The 25,627-nt window shown below is 37.8% G+C and overlaps 1 protein-coding gene across 1 annotated transcript in view; it reads left to right on the forward strand.

Annotated features, from left to right (window-relative positions):
* TTC29 (tetratricopeptide repeat domain 29) overlaps positions 1 to 25,627 on the forward strand; it is a 257,036-nt gene that overhangs the window by 43,598 nt on the left and 187,811 nt on the right. The window contains exons 5-6 of the mRNA XM_045987535.1: positions 4,014 to 4,237; positions 9,121 to 9,306. Of these exons, the coding sequence (XP_045843491.1) occupies positions 4,014 to 4,237; positions 9,121 to 9,306 (410 nt within the window). The remainder of the gene's footprint in view (positions 1 to 4,013; positions 4,238 to 9,120; positions 9,307 to 25,627) is intronic.

The following is a 25,627-nucleotide window of genomic DNA, read 5'->3' on the forward strand; positions in this document are numbered from 1 at the left end:
CTGGCTTGTGTTTATTTTTATTGTTTAAAGTCAATGTTCTCATTTTTACTTTTTTATAATTTTCTTTGAAAGCATAACCTTACAAAGATGACAGTGCTTGTTTGAAACAGGACTGGATTTTGTTTGAAACAGGGCTGGGTTTTCAGCTCCTCATTCTCAGATCTCCTCTATTCTCCCACAGCCTGCCCCCGCTTTGGAAGTACCACTTAGATATTCCTTGAGCCTTCTCACACTCAAGTTGTCTGAGCCATACTCATTATCTTTACACAAAGCTGTTCATCCTTTTGTATTCCCCCTCCTTAACTTGTTAAATTACCAATTACCTATGATCTGACCTCAAAACATGGTTGTCATCCTAGGTCTTCCCTTTCCTCCACACCCAACACCCACTCAGTCACTATGGAATTGCTAAATCTCCTAAATATGTATTGAATCCTCCCTACTTCTGTCCATTCCCTCCGCCTTTCCTTTGGTGTAGCATCTGTGACCTGTCCTTTCCAGAACCAACATCCCTTCTCCCTGCTTCTGTTCCCAGTTCTACTCTCTTCCTGGCCATTCACTAGGATCTGGTGTAAATTTCAGATTCAAAAACTCAAGGATGCTAAATTGAAAGTCTTTATTTTTTTATAACTTAATTTTAATTCCTGGCCCTGAGCCTTGATTCTCCCTAGTGTAAAAATCTAATCTTGTATCTCTCAGGTAATGTGAGTCCAATTCAGGGATTTCTCAGGTTATTCAAGATTCTGATGCCTCTTCCCCTCACCCTATTTTCTTAATACAGAAACAACCCAGTGCTGGTGCAAGGTCAAGGGAAGGAGAGTTGCCAGATTTGGCAAATAAAAATATAGGATATACACTTCAATTTGAGTTTCAGAAAACAATAAACTTTTTTAATATAAATGTGTCCTATGCAATATTTGGAGCATCCTAATACTAAAAAAATTATTCATTGTTTATCTGATATTCAGATTTAACTGGGCATCCTGCCCAGTTTTGTCTGGCAGCTCCAGGGCTGGGGGTTTGTCAGTATTTACTTTCAGATCTTAATTTAGGACCTTGCTATAGAACTGAATGTACCTATCTGGTATCTCATTTCTCCATTCTTCTTGGCTAACATAACTCCAGTTTTGCTTGGGAGAGAAATGTGTCCAAGGACAGGCAGGATATTTGCTTTTCCCAGTCTCCTGGCAGCAAGGGGTGGCCATGTGACAAAGTTCTGGCCAATGACAGCAAAGTGAGATCTACTGACAGTTATAGGAATGCTTTTGTTTTTCCCATTAGAAAGGAAAGACACATCTGGTGCCACCAACCTCCCCTTTCTTTTTGCCTTGAAGATGGGCACAGTATCTGAAGCTATAGCAGCCCTCCAGTGACCAGCAGGGGACGAGCATGAGGGAAAGATTAATGTAATCTCAGACGCACTGAACTTGCCAGACCACTGAACCAAGGCCAGTAGATGCATACTTTTACGCATCTTGTGCTGTGATAAGTGGAAACCTCTAGTTTTAAAGGCGCTATGAAACAAGTTCTCTTACTTGTTGTTGAATGCATTCTAAACCTATGGGTTTCTGTACAGGTGTCCACCTCTGATGCTCTCAATCCATTCTTCTCTGTCAGATCTGGAAATATATTGACCTGACTCCTTTGATAGTTCCCTGATGCTTCTTATTCTCAGAGTTAACAGCTGTGTCCTTCAATTCCCAGTGGACAACCCATACAAGAGCGTGTTAGCACACACTCCCTTGTTGTGGCCAGTGACATTATGACAGATAGACCAGCCCTCTCTTTCCATTAACTTTTGTGTCATACGTGGAGCCTATAGACTGTTACGGCATTTTCCCCCATACCTTCAGCAGCTGTGGATAATTACAGTGGCTAGTTCTGGTCCTCTTTTACCGAGAAACCCTATACGGTGACTTCTGCTGTGACTTGTGTAGACGCAGGTAGAAAGCAGGGGAACAAGAGGACATGGCCTTTGCAGCATCTCTCACTGCTCCTCCTTCATACTCTCCTCCTTTATCTTGACTGGAGGGTAGAAACAAGCAAAATGCTGTTACTTCTTTTCCCCATATCATATGTTTTTGGTCTCATACAAGATGGTGGCTTTTCCCTAGGAATGTGGTTTACTTACTGTCTTTATGGATGAACCCTGTTACCAAAGGTGCCATGCATCTGGCTGCTGGATGGGGGAGGGTAACAATTCAGCTCCGACACTCCTTCCAGATGATTTTTCCAAGCTGCAATCTCATGTAGTCATTTCCCTAACTTGGATCCTTCAATGGTTCTACCTCTACCTTACTCCTAGCTTGGAGTCCAGACTTCTTACCATGGCTTTGCGGTCCTATCTTTTCTTTTAAAACTTCTCTCTCATCACTCCTCTCTTGACCTCCTTTATGTGCTCCATTTCATACCTAAGCTGATCCCCTGAGTAAGACATTCTTGGTGGGTAGAATCTGGGCATTTTTGTTTTGTTTATTTGTTTGTTTTTTTAATTCTATAGATGAGTCTATTGCAGAGCCAGGAGCTGGGAACCAGTAGTGGAGGACTTTACATTTCTCAGAGCATTTTCATATACATAATTTAATTTTGTTCTTAGAAGAATCCTGTGATATAGGTAGAGCATAGATTGATATGCACATTTTACAAATGAGATGAAATGAGGCCCAAGGAGCTTAGGTAGAACTGGGCTCAACCTTGAGTATCCTGACTAATTCTAGGCTGTTTCCACTCCACACTGAAATTTTTATTGCTCGTAGTATCACATTATGTCAGTTTTAAATACTTAATTGTCTCCTGATTTAAAAAAAGTGTCATATAATTAGTAGTTCTATGGTTTGGCCTCTGATTGCTCATTAAGTAGAATAATAGCCACCACATAGCTGTTATCCCATCACCCTCTTTATTTCCTGTATAGTACTTTCTATCATCTAAAATTATTTATTATTTGCTTATTTACTTGTTGGTTGTGTTTTTCCACTAGAATACAAACTTCACAACGGGAATGAACCCATTCAGCCTAGTACAGTGCCTTCCACTTGGAAAATTTCATAGTTATTCATTGAATAATTAAATGAAATATTCTTTTGTCACGTTGTCTCTTTGCATATGATCTGTCGCTAAATTAGAAGTGAATTATTAACAAATCATTAACTTAATCCTAACTGAAAATATTTCCAATATTCTTAGTAATAGATTGTAATAAACATTTTCTAACCAAACATCCAGTATGAATGAATTAATGAATGAACTTCCATAACATACAGTGAAGCCACTTAATATAGAGTGCATTTTTTATATTGAATGGCATGTTTAATTTTTGCTTAGCATATTGGTTTTTTTGTTTTGTTTTACTGGGAGGCTACTATATCAAGTACTTTTGGATATTGTAATTGCTATGGTCTAGATGTGTTCCCCTAAATTCATATGTTGAAATCCTAACTCCCAAAGGTGGTAGTACTAGTAATTGAGGTCTTTAGGAGGTGCTTAGGTCATGAGGGCTCTGGGATTAGTGCCTTATAAAAAAACAGTCTCGAAAGAGACCCCCAGCCCCTTCCACTATGTGAGGATACTGTGAGAAGATGCCAGCCAAGAACAAGGAAGAGGGCCTTCATCGTAACTAAGTTGCAAGCTGGCACCTTGATCTTAAAATTCCAGCCTCCAGAGCTGGGAACAGTGTATTTCTGTTGTTTGTAGTAGTAACTCAGTCACTAATATTTTGTTCTATAATGGACTGACAGCTGTCAACTCATTTATCTGTCCCTATTAAAGGGAGTTTAGCTCTGGAACTAACATATTTATAATGTAATTTTACTAAAATAGCTATATTTAGGTAGCTTCTGGCATCTTCCATTAAACTGAAGTTGTTCAGTTACAAGTGTTTGAGGCAAAGAGAGTTTTCAGCTTTCACTCAGGAAAAAAAGTGCGATTCAACCTTTAATTTTTAGAAAAGGAAAAAACTACACGGATTTAAAGGATTAAAACAATGTTCTGAGCTTTGGGTTTCTTACTCTCAGTTACCGGAACTCATACAAGAAGAGCATTTGTGTGGACATGCTGCGAGATGGTTATCATAAGTCCTTCACTGAGCTCTTCGCCCTGATGGAGAAGTGGGATGAGCTGCGGGAGACCGCGAAAGTTAGGTCCCTTTTGTGGTTGCAGAGACCCCTGGAAGAGCAGCCTGATAAGCTGGATCACTTCTACCACTACCTGACCAGGGCTGAGGTAGCTGAAAGGAAAGGTGAGTGGGGGGGCGGTGGGCAACAGTGCTGCAGGAACCGGAACAGTGAGTCTGTTCCAGTGAGGGAAGTTTCCAGAGTGTTTCCTGCATGAATTGGAAACATTAAGGCACCTGAGCACCATTCATTCTAGACTACTAAGAATGGTGCTGAGCACCATTCATTCATTCTACTAAGCATCTTTATGGAACATGAGAGAGGGAACGTGGAATCATCCTGTTGATGTCATTCCAAGCCAGGAAGACAATGCATAGCACCTAATCACATCTCCAGAATTTTTCAATGTGTTAAAGTCTTTTGTATCGAACACAAATCTTTTCATAGTTTTAGAAATATATATAATCTGAACACTGACTTTTGCTGATGAGATACTTTCAAAGAGAACTATAACTTGAAAATTGTACTGATTTTCTAGTATTTATATAATGGAATCTGAAGGTTTTATCTATAAGTCCTATAGATTTCAATCAGAGAATTTTTATTAGTGAATAGTGAGAAGGCATGAAAAGCCTGCAATTCCCAATTATGAGTAAAATTGTTAATTTTATATTTTCCATCACTTCTAATAAATTCCCTTTTTTTGAATCCAAAAATTTTCCAGAAAGTCAATGTTTCAAGTACTGAAAACATTTTAATCTCTACTATAATTATATACTGATATTGTTGTCATGAGGCTTTCCTAGTTACATATTAGAAATTGGTCATTTTATATAATCAAAGAAAGGAAATCCTAGAAGTTGGCATATAAATTTGGTGGTTTAAATTATTATTTGCTCAGCTTTTTGTGTGAAAACACCATAGGACTCAAAAAGAGAAGCTCAGCCCCAACAATATCTATATTTCATTTCAGGGCTTCCTATGGGAAAACAGGATTACACAACTTTTTGTAAACCAGTGCTACAGTGGAGAAAGTTAATGGGGACATGGAACAGTATTTGAGAGGCAGCAAAATCCTCTCATCCTCTATGGTGGAGTTAATACATGTTTCCCATCAGGTTGTCACCTGGTTTACAAATAGGATATATACAGAAATCCTAACAACACAAGTTAATGAGTGTGTGGGTGTATGTGTGTGTGTAGAAAGGAAGTGAATATTTGTATTATGAAAAGTATTTAGCTGACTTTGAAAATAGAATCCTTTGGAGAATGTTGAAATGTGACATCTAATTTCTCAAGAAATTAACTGTTATAAATAAAAAATGCTATTGTAAAAAACCTACATTCTAGTTTCGGCTCCAAATTCTGAAGTGATATTTGCACTGAAAATAGAATTGAGCAAGATAAAAGTTTCCCATTACTCATTTTTTCAAGTTGAGCTTATCGTATTCACTAAGTGTTTTAAATAGAGGCTTTCACGGAAGTAGCATAAATATGAACCAAATCTGTCACTTGTTACAAAGTGTCATAAATATGAGAAACTTGTCATAAAGCATTTTGTAATTATAAAGAAACTAAAATGCTAAGTAGTCTACTTTAAGGTAGAAAACATTTTAATTTTTTATTTTAAAAAAGTAACTAAACATTTAAATAAAACTCTTTCTCAGATTCCAAAAGTTAACAAAGTCCAAACTTTATAGTAGTCAGTGTTTTATATACATGGTGTAAGTAAAGAGAGATTTTCTTTACTGGGTGTCTTTATCATATAGTCATCATAACTAAGTTGCATTTGCTAAATGAAATAAAATTACCTCTTGCTCAGGATAACTCTTCTGTAAGGTTATCTCCTGCAAAATGCACTCACTTTTGCCTGGTTGAAATGTATAAAATGAAATTATTGCAAAAAACTTTGGAAATATTTCAGTTGAAGTACATGTGAATATTTATATGCCTTTTAAAAAATTTGTATAATTGTTTTCACATTTAACACATGAGCCTTATTGAGGAAAAATTGTGATACGTGTTAAAAACATCCCAGAAAATGGGATAGACACATTCACTCTTACTGACTTGAATTAATCCTAAATCTTAAAACATGCCTGCACATGCATGTACACACATGTGTACACACACACACACACTTAATCTAGAATATAAACATTTGTTAATGGTGTCTCAGGATTCCATTCTATATGGTCATGAGACATACAGAATCTGAGAAAAATGTTCCTAAAGTAGTGTATCTTTGAGCAGTCTCATTGCTTCTCATTGGAAAGACTATCACTCTAAGGTCACAATGAAGTTCATTTAATCAAAGCTATAGCACTAACAGTAGTCATCTTGGGTCAGTTCTGCCTCTTGAGACTTAACAGAGCAGAAACCTAGAGTTATTTAAATTACTCTTCAAAACATCACTTGCTGTTTTATAGCCAAGAAATATTTTAAGTAAGAGAGTCATTTCTTTTTTGATTATTTTCCTTTTGTTAAGGTGTGATTTTTTTTGTCCCTAATAACATTTTTTTTATATTACCCATTGTTGTAAATCATCGCTGTACCATCTGTAATATTATGATTAGGGCCTTGTGCCCCATGGGGCTAGAGAAGAGATGGCAATAATGGTAATGGGCAACTGAATCAATAGATAATTCAAACATTATTTACACTTGACTTTAAATTATTGTTAAGGGTTAAGCAGCAATTTTTTTTCTAATAACATTTATTTAAGATACCTCAAGTATGTTCTATACAAGTAGAGTCCCATAGGATCTTTACACATTTTATATAAGGCAAAACAAAAATAATTATCTGGTAAAATAAGTTTGAGAAACACTAGATGAATTAACATGGACATTAAACAGGTTGGTTTATTGCAGGACTTACCAGAGCTTTTAACATGCTCATACATATTGTGTGGTCACTGAAAGAAAGAAATTAGCAACTGCATTTTCCAAATTTATTTCATCATAGAATCTCCTTTTCAGATAGCAAAATGAATACTGATCTAAATAATAAACCAACAATAAAAATTATTTTCATCCTGTAAATATCTGCTGACAATTCAAGTAAGTGGTCCACAAGCAAGGAGATAAGGCTGCTTAGAATGTAAATGGTATAGCCCATATATTTGGATTGTCCAAAGATTCAAAATAGTCCTTTATACTTAATACTCTGAAAAATACTTAATTTTTTTCTCTAGAAAAATAGCTTAGCTGACAAGTGCTTTAAATATGGAATCTTGATGGCTTATATATCATGTTCTAAAAAAAGCTTTAAGAACTATTGGAAATGTTTTTTCTGTTAAGGTGTAGTTACTGAAAATCAGAAAAATTATTTTGGGAGCACTTTTTTAAAAGAATCTCTTTATATAACTTTTTTAAAAATGGAAGATATGGAATGCTTCATAGACTTTAAAAAATAACTCTCAAATCACTAAAGATGACAAAGAATATAAAATACTACAAAACAGATTTTAGTGCTCCATTCACCTTAGGTATAAGGTTCACAATGGAAAGATGAAATGTAAGAGAAGTCAGTTCTGAGAGTTATTTGTTTTAAGTAAATAACTCTGGTTACTTACTGCTCTTCACCTAAGCTCTTTCCTATTTTGAGTAACCTTAAGAAGAAGAATGGTTCTCCAGAATTCCCACCTCTTTCAAAAAGTATTTAAAAATAGGGAGATAGATCTGTTTCTTCTCTTTTACTTTAATGTTTAGGTATATCACTTACTTTGAGATAAATCTTAATTTCCTATGAAATTATGTAAAGGAATGACAAATTTTAGAAATTTCTTTTGAAACATTAGAGTGACTTATGTATAGTTCTTGAAAATTACCTTTTGTTGTAATCAGCCTTGCTTCACTTTTTTCTGGGCCCTTTGATTTTAATCTTACAGGAATACTAGTGGGCAATGTATAAATATTTTTCATAATTGCAATCCTTTCAGGAATATTTGGGTTGACTTTTCTGACTGTAGTGGATAATTAGAATTCTAATAGATAGTGATTGTTATAAAATTCTAATAGATAATGATTGTTATAAAAACTCCATGGAAGGATAATCAGAGGTTACCACATATCTACAACTGTGCTTTAAGCACAGATGCAAAAAGACATGAAGATTATGTATTTGTTCATAATCACCAATAGAGTGGAGTTTACAGGACTGAAGCACAATTTATTAACACACACATTTTTGTCCAAGCTTATGATTGATTGCAATGGGGTTTATAAGACGGATTCACAATTTATTAATACACTTTTGTGTACAAATAGGTCAGGTGCCACTTTAGGAAAAAAGGGAGAGTTTAAAAACAAACAACTAATAAACTAGTAACTGAGTGAGAAAGATGACTAGTATTAATGCATTTTCAGCAGAAAAAGATATTCAGAAAACAGAAGCCTAAAAGTCCACTCTTTGTTAGCATTGTTAGTAACTTGTATTGCTGGAAGCACTGCAGTAAGTATGGATCTTATATGGTCATCCTAGTCATTACTGGTTGTATGGACAAGCTCATCGTTGTTTTTCCTTTCGGGTAAAAGTACTTTTCTATTTTCATATCCTATCTGCTTTCTTCATTAACTCCTTTTTTTTTTTTTTTTTTTTTTTTTGCCATGGTTAGGAACATTGCTTTCTCTTGAATCTCTGAATACTCTTCAAATTTTTGATGGGAAAAGTACTTGATAACACATACTCATTTCTTCCATTCCACAAGAACTGAGAACATACTATCCTGACTGGGGTCTTACGTAAAGTCCAGTGTTCAAACCAAAGAGTATGTCAATTTCTAACATGTTCTAAGTTTTCAAAAAGATTTTTGTTGCTTTTTTTGTGTGCACATCCTTTAACGTTAAGTATTTTTATGGTTAAAATACAGTAACTGAAGTTTGCATTTCCATTTTTAAAAATAGCTAAACATGTTTTTAAGGAAAAATTAAAAATGTCAATGGGTTTGCCATTTGAAGGGACAGCTGTGAGACATTTTTCTAATGCAGTTTGTTTTTCTTTGAAGAATACTTTGAAGGTGTCTATAATAACTTGTATGCACTGGCCTGTTACTTCAATAATTCTGAAGACAAATGGGTAAGGAACCACTTCTACGAACGATGTTTTAAGATTGCTCAACTGATCAAAATTGACGGTGGGAAGAAAGAAGCCGAGGCTCATGCGCACATGGGACTTCTCTTCGAGGAAGACGGTGAGTGGTCATTTATCAGGCTGTCCTGCTTGCTCTGGAGGATTCAGAGTCCGTGCAACCAGAAAGCATGTGGGGATTGAGAAAAAGACCTGAGGCATTAGTATAAGAATGTAAGTTATTGAGATTAAAAAGCAAAGGTGTGTTACTTACGGACTCACCTTTAAGTTTCCTTGCAGTCCTATGTCCACCCGAGTGCTCAGGCTGGAGTTGCAGCAGCATTATCACAAAGAAAAAGCATCCACCTGTACGTATCCACGCATATGGGTCAGTGCCTCATGCTGTACAATTTCAATTTTTTTTTTTTATTTCTTACAGGCCTCTGTTCATTTTAACACGATTCTCATATATGAAAATGAGAAAAAAGGAAAGCATGCTCCATGATTTTCCTGGTGCCCCTATGTCGCTTACATAAGGAAACAAAAATATCTCTATAATTTAGATATCACCCCATCGTGATTTTATAACAATTTCTGAAGGAACGTCCTTTAGAAGTAACTTCATACATAATATGTTATCTTAGACAAGCCAAAGTCTAAAACAACAACAAGGACGTCAAAAACGTATTTTGTATAGTAGTTTACTAAAGAATGCAAATAAAAACTTAAAGAGTTAAAATTATTTATGGAAGGAATGGTGGGTAGATAATATGCAAAGAAAATATATGAAAAGATAGCGTGAATAATGCTATTTCTTTTCACAAAAATCTGTCTCATTTTCCAGAAAATTTTTACTTTGACCAAGCAGTTAAATTAGAAAATATTTATTAATTTGTGGCTAGGACTTTCTAGGACTTTGGGAAAGGTTTAAGAAAAAAAGGGTTTTGTGCTTCAGGAAATTACACATTGTAATCTACAACAGGATAGGTGCTAGGAAGTGGTAAATGGTTGGTTCTGGGGCCATCTTGAGGGCCATTTTCAGGAATGGCCTGAAATTCAGAGAAGTGAGAAAACATACAGACTAGATTCAAGGAAGGTATAATGGAATCAGTAGAGACTGATGAGGGACTTGGAAGATGGGTAGAATTGAGGCTGGTAAATAAACAAGAATATAATCTGTAAGAGGGAACTACTAACTCATAAACACTAAAGCATAGTTAGAGGAACTGGTAGGAGGAGCAACCTATTTAAAGCAGAAAATGTGTTTCTGAGCAGTGGTAAGAACTCAGAGTGGAAAAGTAAAATAGGGACACAGCCGCATTCAGAGTTTGGGCCGAAACTTCTATATATTCATGGTAAGGAAAGGATAATATTACCATTATTTGACAAGTTATTTGCTAAACCATGTAGCCTATTGTTAAAAGTAGAGTTTGTCTTTCAGTTTGTAAAAGTGGGATAAATTCTTGGGTATCTGAGTGGCACAGTTGGTTAAGCATCCAACTCTTGGTTTCAGCTCAGGTGGCAATTTCAGGGTTGTGAGATTGAGCCTCATGTCCAGCTCTCTGCTCAGCGTGGAGTCGGCTTGAGTTCTCTCTCCCTCTGCCCCTTCTACTCACGCTCACACTCTCTTTCTCTCTTACTCCCAAATAAGTAGGTCTTTTAAAAAATGGGATAAATTCTTAAGTAAGGTAAAATTCTTACTTAAGGTTTTAAAAAATATTCTCATTTCATAGGTGAGGTAGATAATTTTTTAAGCTTTTAAAAATTATTATCTTCACCTTGCAGATGAGAAAACTGGCACAAAGAGATAAGCTGCTTAGTAGTGAAGCTAGTATTCACTCGTCAGCTAACTTCAGAGCCTATAGTCACTGCTCTGTGCAAACAAAAGATTGCTTCACTTTCATGATGTGCTAATTATGAAAATTATATATTAGAATATAATTTAGTACATTTTTTATTCTACTCTAGGAAATTCCCCCCATTGAATAGAATAAAAATTGTTTTTTGTTTCATTTCATTTCTGTAATTAGAACAATAATTTCCCGTCACCTGCAGTAACAAATCAGATAATTGAACTGCCCATTCCTGGTCCACAAAAAGAAGTCACAAAAGAAATAAGAAATAATATATGAAAATAAGGCTGCAGAAGTCAGGGCTACATTGATGAAAATGTAAGAGTAGGCCAGTGGGATTCAAATAGCTATTATAGGTGTATTCTGAATTTTTGTATAAAGTTTAATTGTGATTTTTTAAATTTTTATTTTTTAAATTTTTGTATAAAGTTTAATTGTGATTTTTTAAGATTTAGTTTGAGTCAAAAAAAAATTATTGCAGAAAAAATGCCTAACAAAATTTGCCATCTGAACATAGAAGAGTACAGTCCAGTAGTAAAGTATATTCACATTGTTGCACAATCTGTCTTCAGAATGTTTTCATATTGCAAAACTGAAACTCAGTACCATTCAACAATTTCTAGCTTCCCTCTTGATTTTTTTAAACCTCTGAATGCATTTCTGTTGAAGGATTTATTCATTGCTTCCTTTCTTTATTCACCTATCTAGGCATTTGCTCAACAACCAGGTACCATGGTTGCCCGTATCAATTCAGTGACTGAGGACGGCTGAGTTTGGGAAATGTGAGGGTGGTGAGGCTGTGAGATTACATTCACAGGCCCTTGGCTTGCTCCCATTTTCATTCCCCACCCTACAGCATGATAAAATGCACCCATACTTCACAGCAAATAGAATATTTTGGCTATGAAATTATTTTTAAGTTACATTGTATTTTTTGTTTTGCAGCCACTCTTTGTCAGTGCCAGAATATTTTTCTATGCCCTTAATCAGTTCATAGACCCTAAGAGCCATGACTTGATTGCCTGATGGATAAAATGACTGAGTTGGTGTTGCTGAAATTTCTAAACATTGACTTTGAGTGTTGATGTGCTTTGCAAATGGTGAAAAGCATCTGTGCAGTTTTTGTAATCTGGGTAGAATTTTCATGGGGAGGGTAAACTAGGACTACTTAGAATATGTGGCTAGAGAGCAGTGGGGACTCACCTGGCTGTAGAGCTCCCCCTGAGGTGATGGAGGTGTAGCTTCCGCAAATCTGAGCTGATTGGTCCAGACAAGCAAATGGAGGCCCCACAGCAACAGCTAGGCAGCAGCTGTGCTCAGGGGCAGGGGTGCCCATTCAGGTTAAAGCAGGATACCAGCCGGCAGATGGCAAAGGGCAGGTTGTCAGGACCCAACCAAGCAGGCTGTAGTCCAGGGCATGGCTCCAGAACCCTCAGGGAACTATAGAGCAAATGAACATGGGCAGAAGCCATAGTCACAGGGACTGGGCACCTGGGTGCAGTCATGGCCAGTGTGCAGCCCACTGGCACATATGTGACTGGAGCCTCACCCAGAGCCCCCTCGCCAGAGTTGAACACAAGTTCTAGTTCCCATTGCTGTTAAAGATGAGGCCCTAGGACAAAATGTGGCCTGATTTCCATTGACTAAAGGGCTGGCAGTCTCATTCTTCATGTCACATATCTTCAGACTAGAGCTGGGGTATCAGACATGAGTTGTCATGTACTGAAAAGTGCTTGTAGCAAATCAGTGGTTGTACCTTCTTTCAGAATTGTGACCTATTGATAAGGACAAATGGACAAACAGCATTCACACCTCATCCGTGGAGCGTTGGAGAAAACTCTCAGACACTAGGTTAGTAGGAGATGTGCCCATTCATTCTAGTGCAGCGCCCAGAGTTCTAGCAGGGCCAGATGTCAGATGCTGGGAGAGAGGCTTTCAAAAGAGACATGATTAGGGAAACACTGGCTTCTCCCCTGGGATGATCTGGGGCCTTGACAACAATGACATGGTAACATGGCAGAGCCATAACTTCAGTACTCCTGCCAGATCATCATTAATGGTTGGATCCAGTACTAGCCCCTTCCCTGACATGGTCAGGATACTGGGATCCAAGCCTTGCAGTTGTGATTCTATCAGGATTGGGGTAGGGATAGCAAACTTGGACAGGGTTGACTACATCATCATTCATTGTTGAGCAAGTACCAACACTTTTTTTCCTTTTCCCAATTCCAGGGACTTAGGATCTGTGTCCAAGCTTTGCTTTTGACAGGATTAATGGATTTAGCACTGAGGCTAGCTGGTTTCCGTGGAGCCTTGCAGAAGGCCAGTCTCTTTTCTGAAAGGCTAGCCTGGAGGGATCAGTCTTGAGCAAGTTAACCCTTAATTTCTGTCTGCCTCTTTGTCCTGTTCCTCCTCTTCTAATTCAGTGAATGGCTTATAAATATCATCTTTCATTGGCAGCAACCCTTTCCCTTTCAACCCGAAGAGCTTTGAATCTAAATTTTGCTATGGGAGGCCAAGAGGTTGATTAGAAGTAGATATGGGGTGAACAACTTCAGAGTGCTGATCATGATCACAGAAAACAGGCAGAGGAAGACCAATGTAGGAAGAGCTTAGGCCATGTACATCTTCAGTTCAGGAGGCCATCACCCGTGATGTTAGTGCAAGGATTGAGTAATGGCTAACCAGATTCTATAGCATTGATCCCAAGTTCTCCCAATGACGGGAACTTCCGAAGAAAGGAGCTGTCCTGCTTGGCTTGCCCAGTTCAGGTTCCAGAATTACTGTTGACAGTCAGCTCTGTGGACAGATTCTGGGTGGTGTATCTCAGTGCAGTTTGCCAGAAGGCACCAGGAGCAGGGTAGTGTTGTGAGGATACTCTCCCCTGATAAATCCAGTAATAGAAGGTAGATCCCGGAACAGATACCAACCACTGTAGGGGACCATTCCCCTTACCATCTTGATCTCATGAAAAGGAGTTAGAATTCAGGAGCTCACTTGTCCTTGTCTTGCTGATGTTCAGTTAGCACTTTTCCCTAATATATTTTCACCCATTTTTAGTGATCATAGAGAAGGCATCCCTTTTCATTTTTTTTTTTTTTTTTGCATGAATTTTAATGGGGGCAATTGTTCAGCTTTCCTTTCTGTGAAGTATCCATTCCATCCAAGGCAACTCTCTTCAATATCACACCCCCCTCCCAAGGAATCCTATTACTGAGAGTCTTAACCCATAGGTGTCTCACTACTTGGGATTTTTCAAAGCTAGTTCCTCCCAATAGTCACTCATTGGCTTTCCTGAAGGCTGGCCACAACACCACCGGCAGACTCTTCCCGTTCTGGTCTTGGTCTTTGATTTATTTCCAGTCCTCTGACTTGCTTCCAGAAGGCCATAGTATGGACCTGGACAGATGCCCAGTTTGCTGGGACAACTGCCATGCTAACAAGGTAATTGGTCAGCAGCACTCACAGCAGGCCTGCTGGAGCAGCACTGCTCTGAGAGAACTCACAGAGACAGGAGCAGTAGCAGGTGTGCTGGCTGCCCAGTGCCCTTTCATTGGATGCTGTATGTTTAGGGAAGTACGATCACACCCCTGGTGTGACCAGGGACAGACACAATAGCAACATGACGTGGCAGAGCCTTCATACAAGCCTTACCCTGCCAGCTCAGCATTCATGATTTGATGTAGCACAACCCTTTCCCTGCAAGATCAGCAGAGAGGGAGAAGAGAAAGGGGTGGAGGCTGAGGTCTCTGCCTTATGGTTGCAGTCGTAGGATATGGTATAAAAATAGCAAGATTTTCCACACAGGCATTCATAGTTGGGGATCACCAGTCTCTCCCCTGTCAGGAGAGAGGGGCTGCAGTAGATCAGAACTGATTGCCTTAAAAGCACTGAAGCTGAATGGTTTCCTTAGAACTTTGCTGAAGTCTGTCTTCTTTTCTAGGAGACTAGCCTGCAAAGATCAGTCCTGGACAAATAAACCCTTACTCTTTAAATCTTTAAGTTCTGCATAATAGAGCATAAATTAACAGAAAGACCAATGAAAGAAAGAGACTGAGCACAGAAGTGTTAGGCATAGAAGACCTGTCCTCTAATAACTAGGACAAAGAGGGGACCATGAACAAGATGATAAACTTCAAAAGAAACTCCATCGCCGAAGACCAGATGTTTTCAAGAACTAACCAAAACAGGGGAGAGCCAGAGAGTTAAAGTAAGAATAAATCAAATCTCAGTCCTAGGAGAATGCTGGCTAGACACTGAGATTGAATGCAGTACTGTTCCTACCGACTGTCCCCAGCTATAGGTGGAAGTAGGGGGATTCTGCCAGCACTGAGTGGCCGGTGCACAGAGGTTAGGCAGACTGTCCATTCTGCTACCTTTAAGAATCAAGACTAGGGTCCCTGGGTGGCTCAGGCTGTTAAGCATCTGCTGTCTGCTCATGTCATGATCCTGGCATCCTAGGATCAAGTCCCACATCGGGCTCCCTGTTCCTCACAGCCTGCCTTTCCCTCTACCTCTCCCTCTCTCCACCTCTCATGAATAATAAGTAAAATCTTAAAAAATAAAATAAAATATAAACCGAGACTAAATAGACTGCTCCTTAATGGGAAATGTAAGAAATTCAAGGAAAACACGGCATCTATCTGAAGACTCAGGTAAAGGGGTACCTGAGTGGCTCAGTGGGTTAATCCTCTGCCTTCGGCTCAGGTCATGATCTCAGGGTCCTGGGATCAAGGCCCGGTCTGGCTCTCTGGTCAGCAGGGAGCCTGCTTCCTCTCTCTCTGCCTGCCTCTCTGCCTACTTGTGATCTCCTTCTCTCTGTCAAATAAATAAAATAAAATAAAATGAAATAAAATCTTGAAGACTTAGGTAAAGAACAAACTAGTAGAGGTGATCATTTTAGGAAAATTCTTGGTACCTTCGGAAAGATACAGGTGGAAGACAGAAAAATCTAAGGATAGAACCAAATGAATTGAGAACGAGCCCCAGATGAAGTCATGCTTTCACTGAGATGTGTTGGTAGAATTAAAATACAGAGTGTAAAAAGTAAAGAGCAGAACTGACCCAACAGAAAGTTGAGTCAGTGATGTTGTGGACAAACTTAAAACACTCTTGCAAAGTGCAGCGGAAAGACAGAGATGGAAGCAACAAGTAGTAAATATAGAAGTTCCTGAGGAAGAATACACAGTAACTGAAACAAAGACGATAACCAAGGACATTTTAAGAAAACTTTCCAGACCCTAAGAAAACATTCAGATTGTGTAGATTGAAATAGCCCTTCATGTTCCAGTCAAAAATCAGTAAGAAAAATCCATAAGCAGACAAATTCTGGGTAATTTTTTGCATGACTTCGATGAAAGCAGACTCCTACCTGCGTTCAAAGAGAGAGCACAGATTGTCTGCATTGTAACAAAAATTAGGACTCATTTTTCTCCTTGCAACAGTAAATGCCACAAAAGAGAAAGAAGGAAAGTCCACGGGGCTCGAGGGGAGGGGAAAGAGCAGAATGCTGTGAAGCTGAGAACTGAGAGCAATGCTACGCAGAGCAAAGTTCTGGTTCCTATATGAAGCAATGGCAGACGCACTCATGCAGGCAAGCTCCAGAAAGCACACTGTGGAGGTTATTTTCCATGTATATTCTATTCTCCTATTCAACAAGAGATAAATCAAAAATAAAAATTCAAGAAGGAAGTCCTAATGTAAAAAAACTGAACACCAAAACCAGTTAAACATAGTTAAGTCTACAAAAGAATATAGGTCAATACTTTTGGAAATAGAAGATACACAATGTAAAAATTAAATATAGTTTTCAATTTTCTCTTTATTATTTTCTATATTTACTGAACATTCTGCAGTCATGCTAATGACTTCTGCATCTTATTTTAAAATTAAATTTTATGAGAAAGATTTAAAATAAACTGTAAAATCCAAGTGGAAAATATGGGCAAGTGCTCATTCATTCATTCTTAGATAGGAAAGACCTTTGAACATACAAACAACTGAATGAAGCACAAGTGAAAATGATGAGGTTGGCTGAGGGACCATTGTCTTCTGTCCCTGCTCCAAGTTCAGAACCGATTCAGAAGAAATGTGGGGATCAGATCATAATTGTTAAGGCTTATTGGGGAACAGAGCTTATATCTCATCAAGTCAGACTCTATTTTCTTCCAGAATTCATCTTAGCCACCTAATTACTGGCAGACTAGTCAAACTGAGACTCCTGCAGGTTCTGAGTCTGGGCCTATGAGCTTCAAGGTGGAATTTGGTGGTCAAACTTCTTTGAGAATTGAGTCCAGAGAGGATGAGAGCTCACCATTTCACCAGATTATGGTGAAATTCCTTCCCTTGCCAAGAAGTAAAAGGGAAAGAGAGAGGGAGTCCCCTCATGGAAGCACGAGGTTAGTGGAAAAGAATTCCCATTATGAGAAACAAATATTGAGAGAGTTGACACATACTTTTAAAAAATAGACCTCATATATTTAGAAGATAAATCTGAGAAATATTTGAAAGAAACATAACAGATTAATATCATTATTATTTTGAGAACATTTACTAATTGGTGAGAAAAATCACATAATATCAATGCAAATATGGTAAAAGAACAAAGACGAATATTCAAAGAAAAAATTCAACTGGAAAATAAACATGAAGAAAACCAAAATCATTAATAAAGGAGCACAAGTTAAAGCACTGTAGATGGACTTCTCACCTGTAATATTATAACAAATGTTTATTATGTTCCAACTATGTGTAAGACACTGGGCTGAGCATTGGAAATTCATGACTGGAAAAGATACTTAAGGCCTCTTGATTCAGAGGCTTACAATTTTCATGGAAGAGGCAAGTCAGGACTCTGACATTGCGCTTATGTGGATGAATGTACTGATAAGACAAGTACAAAATGTACCAAATTCAAATGTGCAAGAATCAATGTTGCCTATTTATTTGTTTAAGGTAGCATTTACTGTTTGTGAAATTTGGTAAGTTAAGCGTGTTTTTTTACATTGGTGGTAATAAGATAAATTAGCCTGACATTTCTAGCAAAGAATTTTGAAATAGGAATCAAGAGTTTTTTTTGTTTTGTTTTGTTTTTTTAATGTCCACATCCTTTAATTCTGCTAATCTACTTCTAGGAGGTAATCAGATACAAAGACAAAGATTTACATAAAGACATATTATGTCTTTCTGTATGTATTATTTGTAATAGTAAAAAAAATGGAAATGTAGGATAACACTTTAATTAATGATAATTACACCTGTTGAACTCTTATCCAGTCACACAAAATGCTCTTGTCCAATAACTATAACAGTAAGAGCTACCATTGAGACCTGTGTGTCAGTCACTATAAAAATGCTAACTCTGGCCAATAGCCTCTAAGCAGTCACTTCCAGCCTGAAGCATGGAGGAGCACACGTGAGTCTTCCAAGCTATCTGTTTTTGCCTTGGCTACCTTGGGGGACTTCTGCTAAGATGGTGAAACCACAGGATGGAATATTATATATTCCCTGAATGAGTATTTGGAGGGGAGCTGCCCTGGAGAATCACTCGATCCTCAGTGGACTTCATGTGAGCAAGAAAATTACTTCATCTAAACCCCTGGGATTTCAGGGTCTATTTGCTACCACTGTGCACAATCTTCAGTCTCCGAACACTTATATGCCCTTATTGTGAATGAGGAATTTTACGAGTTCTCAGAGTGGTTTTGGGCAATTTCTTTGAAAAATTCACCCAATAGTCTAAAACTTTCTTTTGGAATGTGATATCTAATGTTTTTGTGCTTCCCTGAAAACTTTCATTTTAATATTTTTAAAGATATGTAAATCTCTCAATTTACCAACATAATTTAATCATCCAAAAATTCCATTTCTATTTTTGCAAATAGAAAATTATATGCATTTTACTCTTTCCATTGTGTTTCTCTATTTGGATATAGTAGATGTGCAACATATATATGATCTGAAAATGAAACTACACAATCTTTTAAACCTAGTTGATATACAATGTCCGTACCACAAATCTACAGTAACATTTTGCCTGCTACACGGGGTCCTAACCTGCTTCAGGATCTCATGATCATCATTACTGAACACTGAATCCAGGAGGACGTAGTGGGCCCCTTGGCTAACCCAGTATCAGAGTGTCTCAATCAGGAGCAGAGACTTAGTACCTGATCATGGGTTTTGGAATTAGGATCCACTACTCAAACAAGCTCTCTGACTCAATCCTAGAATCCTGATTTCCATCAGTCAAATCTCTTGGCAACTCCCTCAAGGCCAACTCAGTAACCCAGTGTGGAAGAACCAATTCTTAGAGCAAAGGCATCAAAAGCTCATGCACAGTAGTTGTGGCTGTCAGTATTGAACACTACACACACACACTTCAGAAACTCTGTCAAATGAAGATATTTGAGTTAACAGATGCTGTACATACACCTTACCTGTAAATTAGGAATATCTGATCTGCCGCCATCAAGATAACCCACCCTGAAATTATCTCTGTCACCTAGTTCCACTTGAACTATCATACCAAGGAATAATTCATACAACCAGAAACATCGTCAAAATTTACATGTACATTCCCAAAACAGGCTTCCAATGCTGAAGAGCAGCTTTAAGTAGTCTTGTTACCTGTACATCCTCACCATGAAAACATAGACTCTTATCTTCTGACTGTGCTACAGTATTGCTCAGTCTGTAGAAATATTTGGTGACCTCAAGCCACATCAGTAGATCTTCCCAATATCAAAAATCCCCGATCCCTGCTCACCACCTAATGTCTGTGGGCTTCTATATCTTGTATTTTATCTCCCAGCTGCCCCCCAGCCCCAGGGCCTTGATGCTGTATTATAACAGTGGCATTTCTCAACCATTTTTCTCATGGCAACAAATATGATTGTTAACACTGACTTAGACAATACTCCAATGAGAATAGGGAGATTAAACACACACATCCCCACCAAAGCAGAAGCAGTAAACACCAACACTAATTTTGCCTATGGTCAAAGAAAAAATATTCTGAGGGTTCATGGGCTACCTATAGTTCTATGGCTACCTATAGTTCTATTTCTCTCCCACCTGGAAAGCATATTGGAGTTTAAATGAACCAGAGTAACACTTAAATATGGATAATGACCAACTGACATTTTGTGCTAAAAAAAAAAAAAAAAAAAGGTACAGCATTCAGGGGGCGCCCGGGTGGCTCAGTTAGTTAAACTTCAACTCTTGGTTTCAGCTCAGGTCCTGATCTCAGGGTCATGAGATCAGCCCTGAATGGGCGGCTCTGCACTCAGCAGGGAGTCTGCCCCACCCCCATGCACACCTGCACACAAGCTCGCTTGCTCTCTCTCTCTACAATAAATAAATAAATCTTTAAAAAGCACACCATTCTGGGGCACCTGGGTGGCTCAGTTGGTTATGTGTCTGCCTTTGGCTCAGGTCATGATCCTGGGGTCCTGGGATCAAGCTCCAGGTTGGGCTCCCTGCTCAGCCGAGAACCTGCTTCTTCCTCTCCCTCTGCCTGCCACTCCCCCTGCTTGTACTCTCAATCTCTCCCTCTCTCTCTGACAGATAAAAAAACAAAATACTAAAAAATAAAAAACAAAAAATACACCATTCAGAAAATGTGGTTGTTCGTTGTTGCAAAAAGTTATTGGTAGCACATTTTAGAATTGGTCTGGACATACAACTATACCTCAACACAGCCCTTAAGAAGTACTACTTAATGGTCTAGAAGTAGACTCTCCATCTGGAAGTTTGACTAACAAGTTCCTGAGGCCCTTTTCTCATTGCCTTCATCCCTCTTTGTTTTCTCATTGCCTTCATCCCTCATTGTTTTCCTCCCTCTTCCTTTCCCTTCAGTATATCTATATGTGCACTCTATATTCACAAATCAATCACCTACCAGACCGGGAGACCCCGTTCTTCATTGGATTGCACCTCCAATGGATCCCTCAGTAATTCAAGGAGAGCTCCAAACTCCACCACATGAGCTGAACTCTTTTCCCATTGACAAAGTCAAATGAGGTCGAAGTATGCAGAAACCAGAGAACTTTATAGCTCCTTTAGCAAACTCCTTTGCTCCTGACAGCTTTCCCAGTGACTGATTCTGCTCCACAAAGCCCAAACCTTGTATGTGTGAGGGAAATGTCACTTTCCTTGTTCATCAGTTCCGGCATTAGGCTAGTCGGAGGCACTGCCATAATGGCCAATTTTTATTCTTTTAAATGAATGCCTCCTGCAGTGAAGCCTTTAGGACTGTTCTCATACACAACCTGATCCTTCTGCTCTGCCTCTCCTATGCTCTGACCTCAGATTTGCCTTGGGCTTGGGCTCCCACATGTGCCTCACTTGTAGCCATGTTTGTGATTCTAGTTATCTCCTTGATAACTGGATGGCCTTTTTACACCCAGTTTAGTCTTTTCTCATGACATCGCCTGTGGTGCTTTGTCCGGCTTTGCTTTGCTTCTTCAGAGTTGGTGCTGCCAGCTCTAAGTAACTACAGTGAAAGCAGGACAACTATTGTATACATCACCAGCACTTTTTATTTTCTCAATGAAGAGGAAATTTCCAATCATATTTGTTATGGATTGAATTGTGGACCTAAAAAGGTATTGAGTTCTTTTTTTTTTTAAATGTGCTGAGGTTTATACCACCCAGATCTATTAAAGTGTAATTGTTTCTGCGTGCATGGCTCATATTTTCTTATAACAGTGAAAATGAAAGAAGAATTAATATATTACATATCTGAATAAAATCAATTCTTGTGTCAAAGTGAGATATGAATGAGATAATTGACTTCTAAGAGAACTTTAATTTTCAGATTTATGATTTTAAGCTTTAAAATACCTTATTGCATGTGATGGAAAATATGTGCCTTTGTCTCTACTTCCTGCCACTTGTCTATCTTAGAATTAACATTTTCTTTCTTTTTTACTTTTTATTTTAAGTCGCTTTATTGAAGGATGGCTGACATGCAATAAGCTTCATTTAGTTAAAGCCTACGATTTGATAAGTTTTGACACATGTATGCACCGGAAAAACCAGCACAAAGCAAGGAGTACACTTACATTGTTTCTTTGCAACTACTTCTCCATCTGCAACTACTTCTCAGCTTACTATCACTATAGATCAGTTTGCACTTTTTACTATTTGTTAATAAGTGGAACTATGTGATATGTTTTCCTTGGTCTTTTTTTTTTTAATTTAATTTAATTTTTTTTCAGTGTTCCAAAATTCATTGTTTATACACCACACCCAGTGCTCCATGCAATACATGTCCTCCATAACATTTCAAGCAGAAAATAACTGGTTATATTATTTAAGAGACTACCTTTTTCTCCATTGGAATGAGCTAGGAATCCCATAAGGAAGGGATTTTCCTCCTGTGTCCTTAGTTGTGCTGAGAGCAAACATCCTAATGTTGTCAAGGGCCAACTTCATGACAACTGTGGCAAAACGTAATTTAAAATCCAAGACAAAATGTATCTCTTTTTTTAACCATAAAGATACTGCCAATTATACATTATAATGTTTAAATTGTACAGATGATAGTAGTATGAGGAAGTACAAATATATTTTCTTTGAATCATTTAGTTTGCCTCATATTATCGATCACATAGCTACTACAGTTTTATTAGAACTGGCTGTTAGAGACTAAATTGGTTATACAGCCAGATACTTATATCCCTTTACAGATCCTTGGCAAATAATATCACAAGATGCTTTATGTCTTAAATGTTAGCCCTTAAGGTAGGTGGTTTTACATTAAAATCCTGATCCACGTTCTTGATCCAGACTCTCAGTTAAAATAGCAGATTTTAATTTAGATTAACAAAATATTTACCAGTCTCTTCACTAGTACTTCAGATAGCTAAAATCTGAGCTTTGCGCTCTCCACGTAGCCAAAGATGATATAAAGTTTGTTTCTTTGTTTGTTTTTGCAACTGTATGCCCCATCTTGAGTATATCTGCCCACCATGGTATCAGGCCCACAGTTCACTGTCAGACAAAAGCCTAGTACTACTTTCTTTATTCTTTCTAAATATAAAAAAATTTTGTTTGGATGGAAGGACTTCTGGTTGCTTATTCTAAACTGTTCATTCTGTCACCATCTTCTACAAATGTCTGTGGGGATTATTTAATTTTAAAATAGAATTTGATGATTTTGCACACTAATCATGTTTTATCTTGCTTAGATTAAACTGCTATGGAATTTCTTATAGTCATTTAATCTGTCCTGAATTGAAAGAAGAATTGTGTCTCTTCAACTAATAATGACTTTTCATATCTGTGAAATTCATTACAAGATACAGTTGCATGTTATCTGCCAATATTGTGTATAATATACATATCCCACAATTTTTCCTGCCTTCCTGTTATATGTGAATACATTAGAATTTTCTTTTGTGTTTTTTTTATTTAAGCAAAATATTGACAGAACAGACTATCTTATTTATTTATTTATTTATTTACTTACTTACTTACTTATTTACATATAATGTATTATTTGTTTCAGGGGTACAGGTCTGTGATTCATTGATTTTACACAATTCACAGCACTCACCACAGCACATACTTTCCCAATGTCTGCCATGTAGCCACACCATCCTCCCCACTCCTTCCACTCCAGCAACCCTCAGTTTGTTTCCTGCAATTATGAGTCTCCTGTGGTTTGTCTCCCTCTCTGGTTTTGTCTTACCTCATTTTTCCTTCCCTTCCCTGATAATCCTCTGCCTTGTTTCTCAAGTTCCTCATACCAGTGAGATCATATGATAATTGTCTTTCTCTTATTGACTTATTTCGCTTAGCATAATAACCTCTAGTTCAATCCACATCATTGCAAATGACAAGATTTCATTTTGATGGCTGCATAATATTCCTGTGTGTGTGTGTGTGTGTGTGTGTGTGTGTGTGTGTGTGTGTACCACATCTTCTTTAACCATTCATCTGTTGATGGACACTAGACTCTTTCCATAGTTTAGCTATTGTGGACATTGCTGCTATAAACATTGGGGTGCACATGTCCCTTCAGATCACTACATTTGTATCTTTGGGGTAAATACCTAGTAATACAATTGCTGGGTCATAGGGTAGCTCTATTCAACTTTTTGAGGAACCGCCATACTGTTTTCTAGAATGGCTGCACCAGTTTGCTTTCCCACCAACATTGTTGGAGAATTCTCCTTTCTCCACATCCTCACCAACACCTGTCATATCCCGGCTGGTTAATTTTAGCCGTTCTGGTGTTGAACCAACCTTGCAGCCCAGGAATATCCCACTTGGTCATGGTGAATAATCCTTTTAATGTACTGTTGGATCCTATTGGTTAATATTTTGGTGAGAATTTTTGCATCCATGTTCATCAGGGATATGGGCCTGTAATTCTCCTTTTTGATGGGGTCTTGGTCTGGTTTTGGAATCAAGGTCATGCTGGCCTCATAAAATGAGTTTGGAAGTTTTCCTTCCATTTCTATTTTTTTTTGGAACAGTTTCAGGAGAATAGGTATCAAATTTTCTTTAAATGTTTGGTAGAATTCCCCTGGAAAGCTATCTAGCCCCGGGCTCTTGTTAGTTGGGAGATCTGTGATGACTGCTTCAATCTTCTTATGGGTAATGGGTCTGTTTAGGTTTTCTATTTCTTTCTGGTTCAGTTTTGGTAGTTTATATGTCTCTAGGAATGCATCCATTTCTTCCAGAGTATCAAATTTGCTGGTGTATAGTTTCTCATAATGTGTTCTTACAATTGTTTGTATTTCTTTGGTGTTGGTTGTGATCTCTCCTCTTTCACTGATGATTTTGTTAATCTAGGTCTTTTCTCCTTTCTTTTTGATAAGTCTGGCCAGGGGTTTATCAATCTTATTAATTCTTTCAAAGAACCAGCTCCTACTTTCATTGATCTTCTACTTTTTGGTTTCTAATTTCATTGATTTCTGCTCTGATCTTTATTATTTCTCTTCTCCTGCTTGGTTTAGGCTTTGTTTGCTGTTCTTTCTCCAGCCCCTTTAGGTATAGTGTTAGGTTGTGTATTTGAGACCTTTCTTGCTTCTTGAGAAAGACTTGTATTGCTATATACTTTCAGAACTGCCTTTGCTGCATCCCAAAGATTTTAAACAGTTGTGTTTTCATTTTCACTTGTTTACATGAATTTTTTAAATTCTTTTTTAATTTCCTGGTTGACCCATTCATTCTTTAGTAGGATGCTCTTTGGCCTCCATGTATCTGATCCATAGTGTTCCATGTACACTAGAGAAGAATGTGTATTCTGTTGCTTTGGGATGGAATGCTCTGAATACATTTGTGAAGTCCATCTGGTCCAGTGTGTCCTTTAAAGCCTTTTTCATTGTTGATCTTTTCCTTAAATGATCTGTCCATTTCAGTGAAGGGGGTGTCAAGGTCCCCTACTATTATTGTATTATTTTCAATGTGTTTCTTTGATTTTGTTATTATTTGGTTTTTATAATTGGCTTCTCCCATGTTAGGGGCATATGCATTTAAAATTGTTAGATGTTCTTGTTGGGCAGACCTTTTAAGTATGACATAGTGTCCTTTCTCATCTCTTATTATAGTCTTTGGCTTAAAATCTAATTTGTCTGA

Source organism: Meles meles, chromosome 2, assembly GCF_922984935.1.
Source record: "Meles meles chromosome 2, mMelMel3.1 paternal haplotype, whole genome shotgun sequence".
Taxonomy (NCBI): domain Eukaryota; kingdom Metazoa; phylum Chordata; class Mammalia; order Carnivora; family Mustelidae; genus Meles; species Meles meles.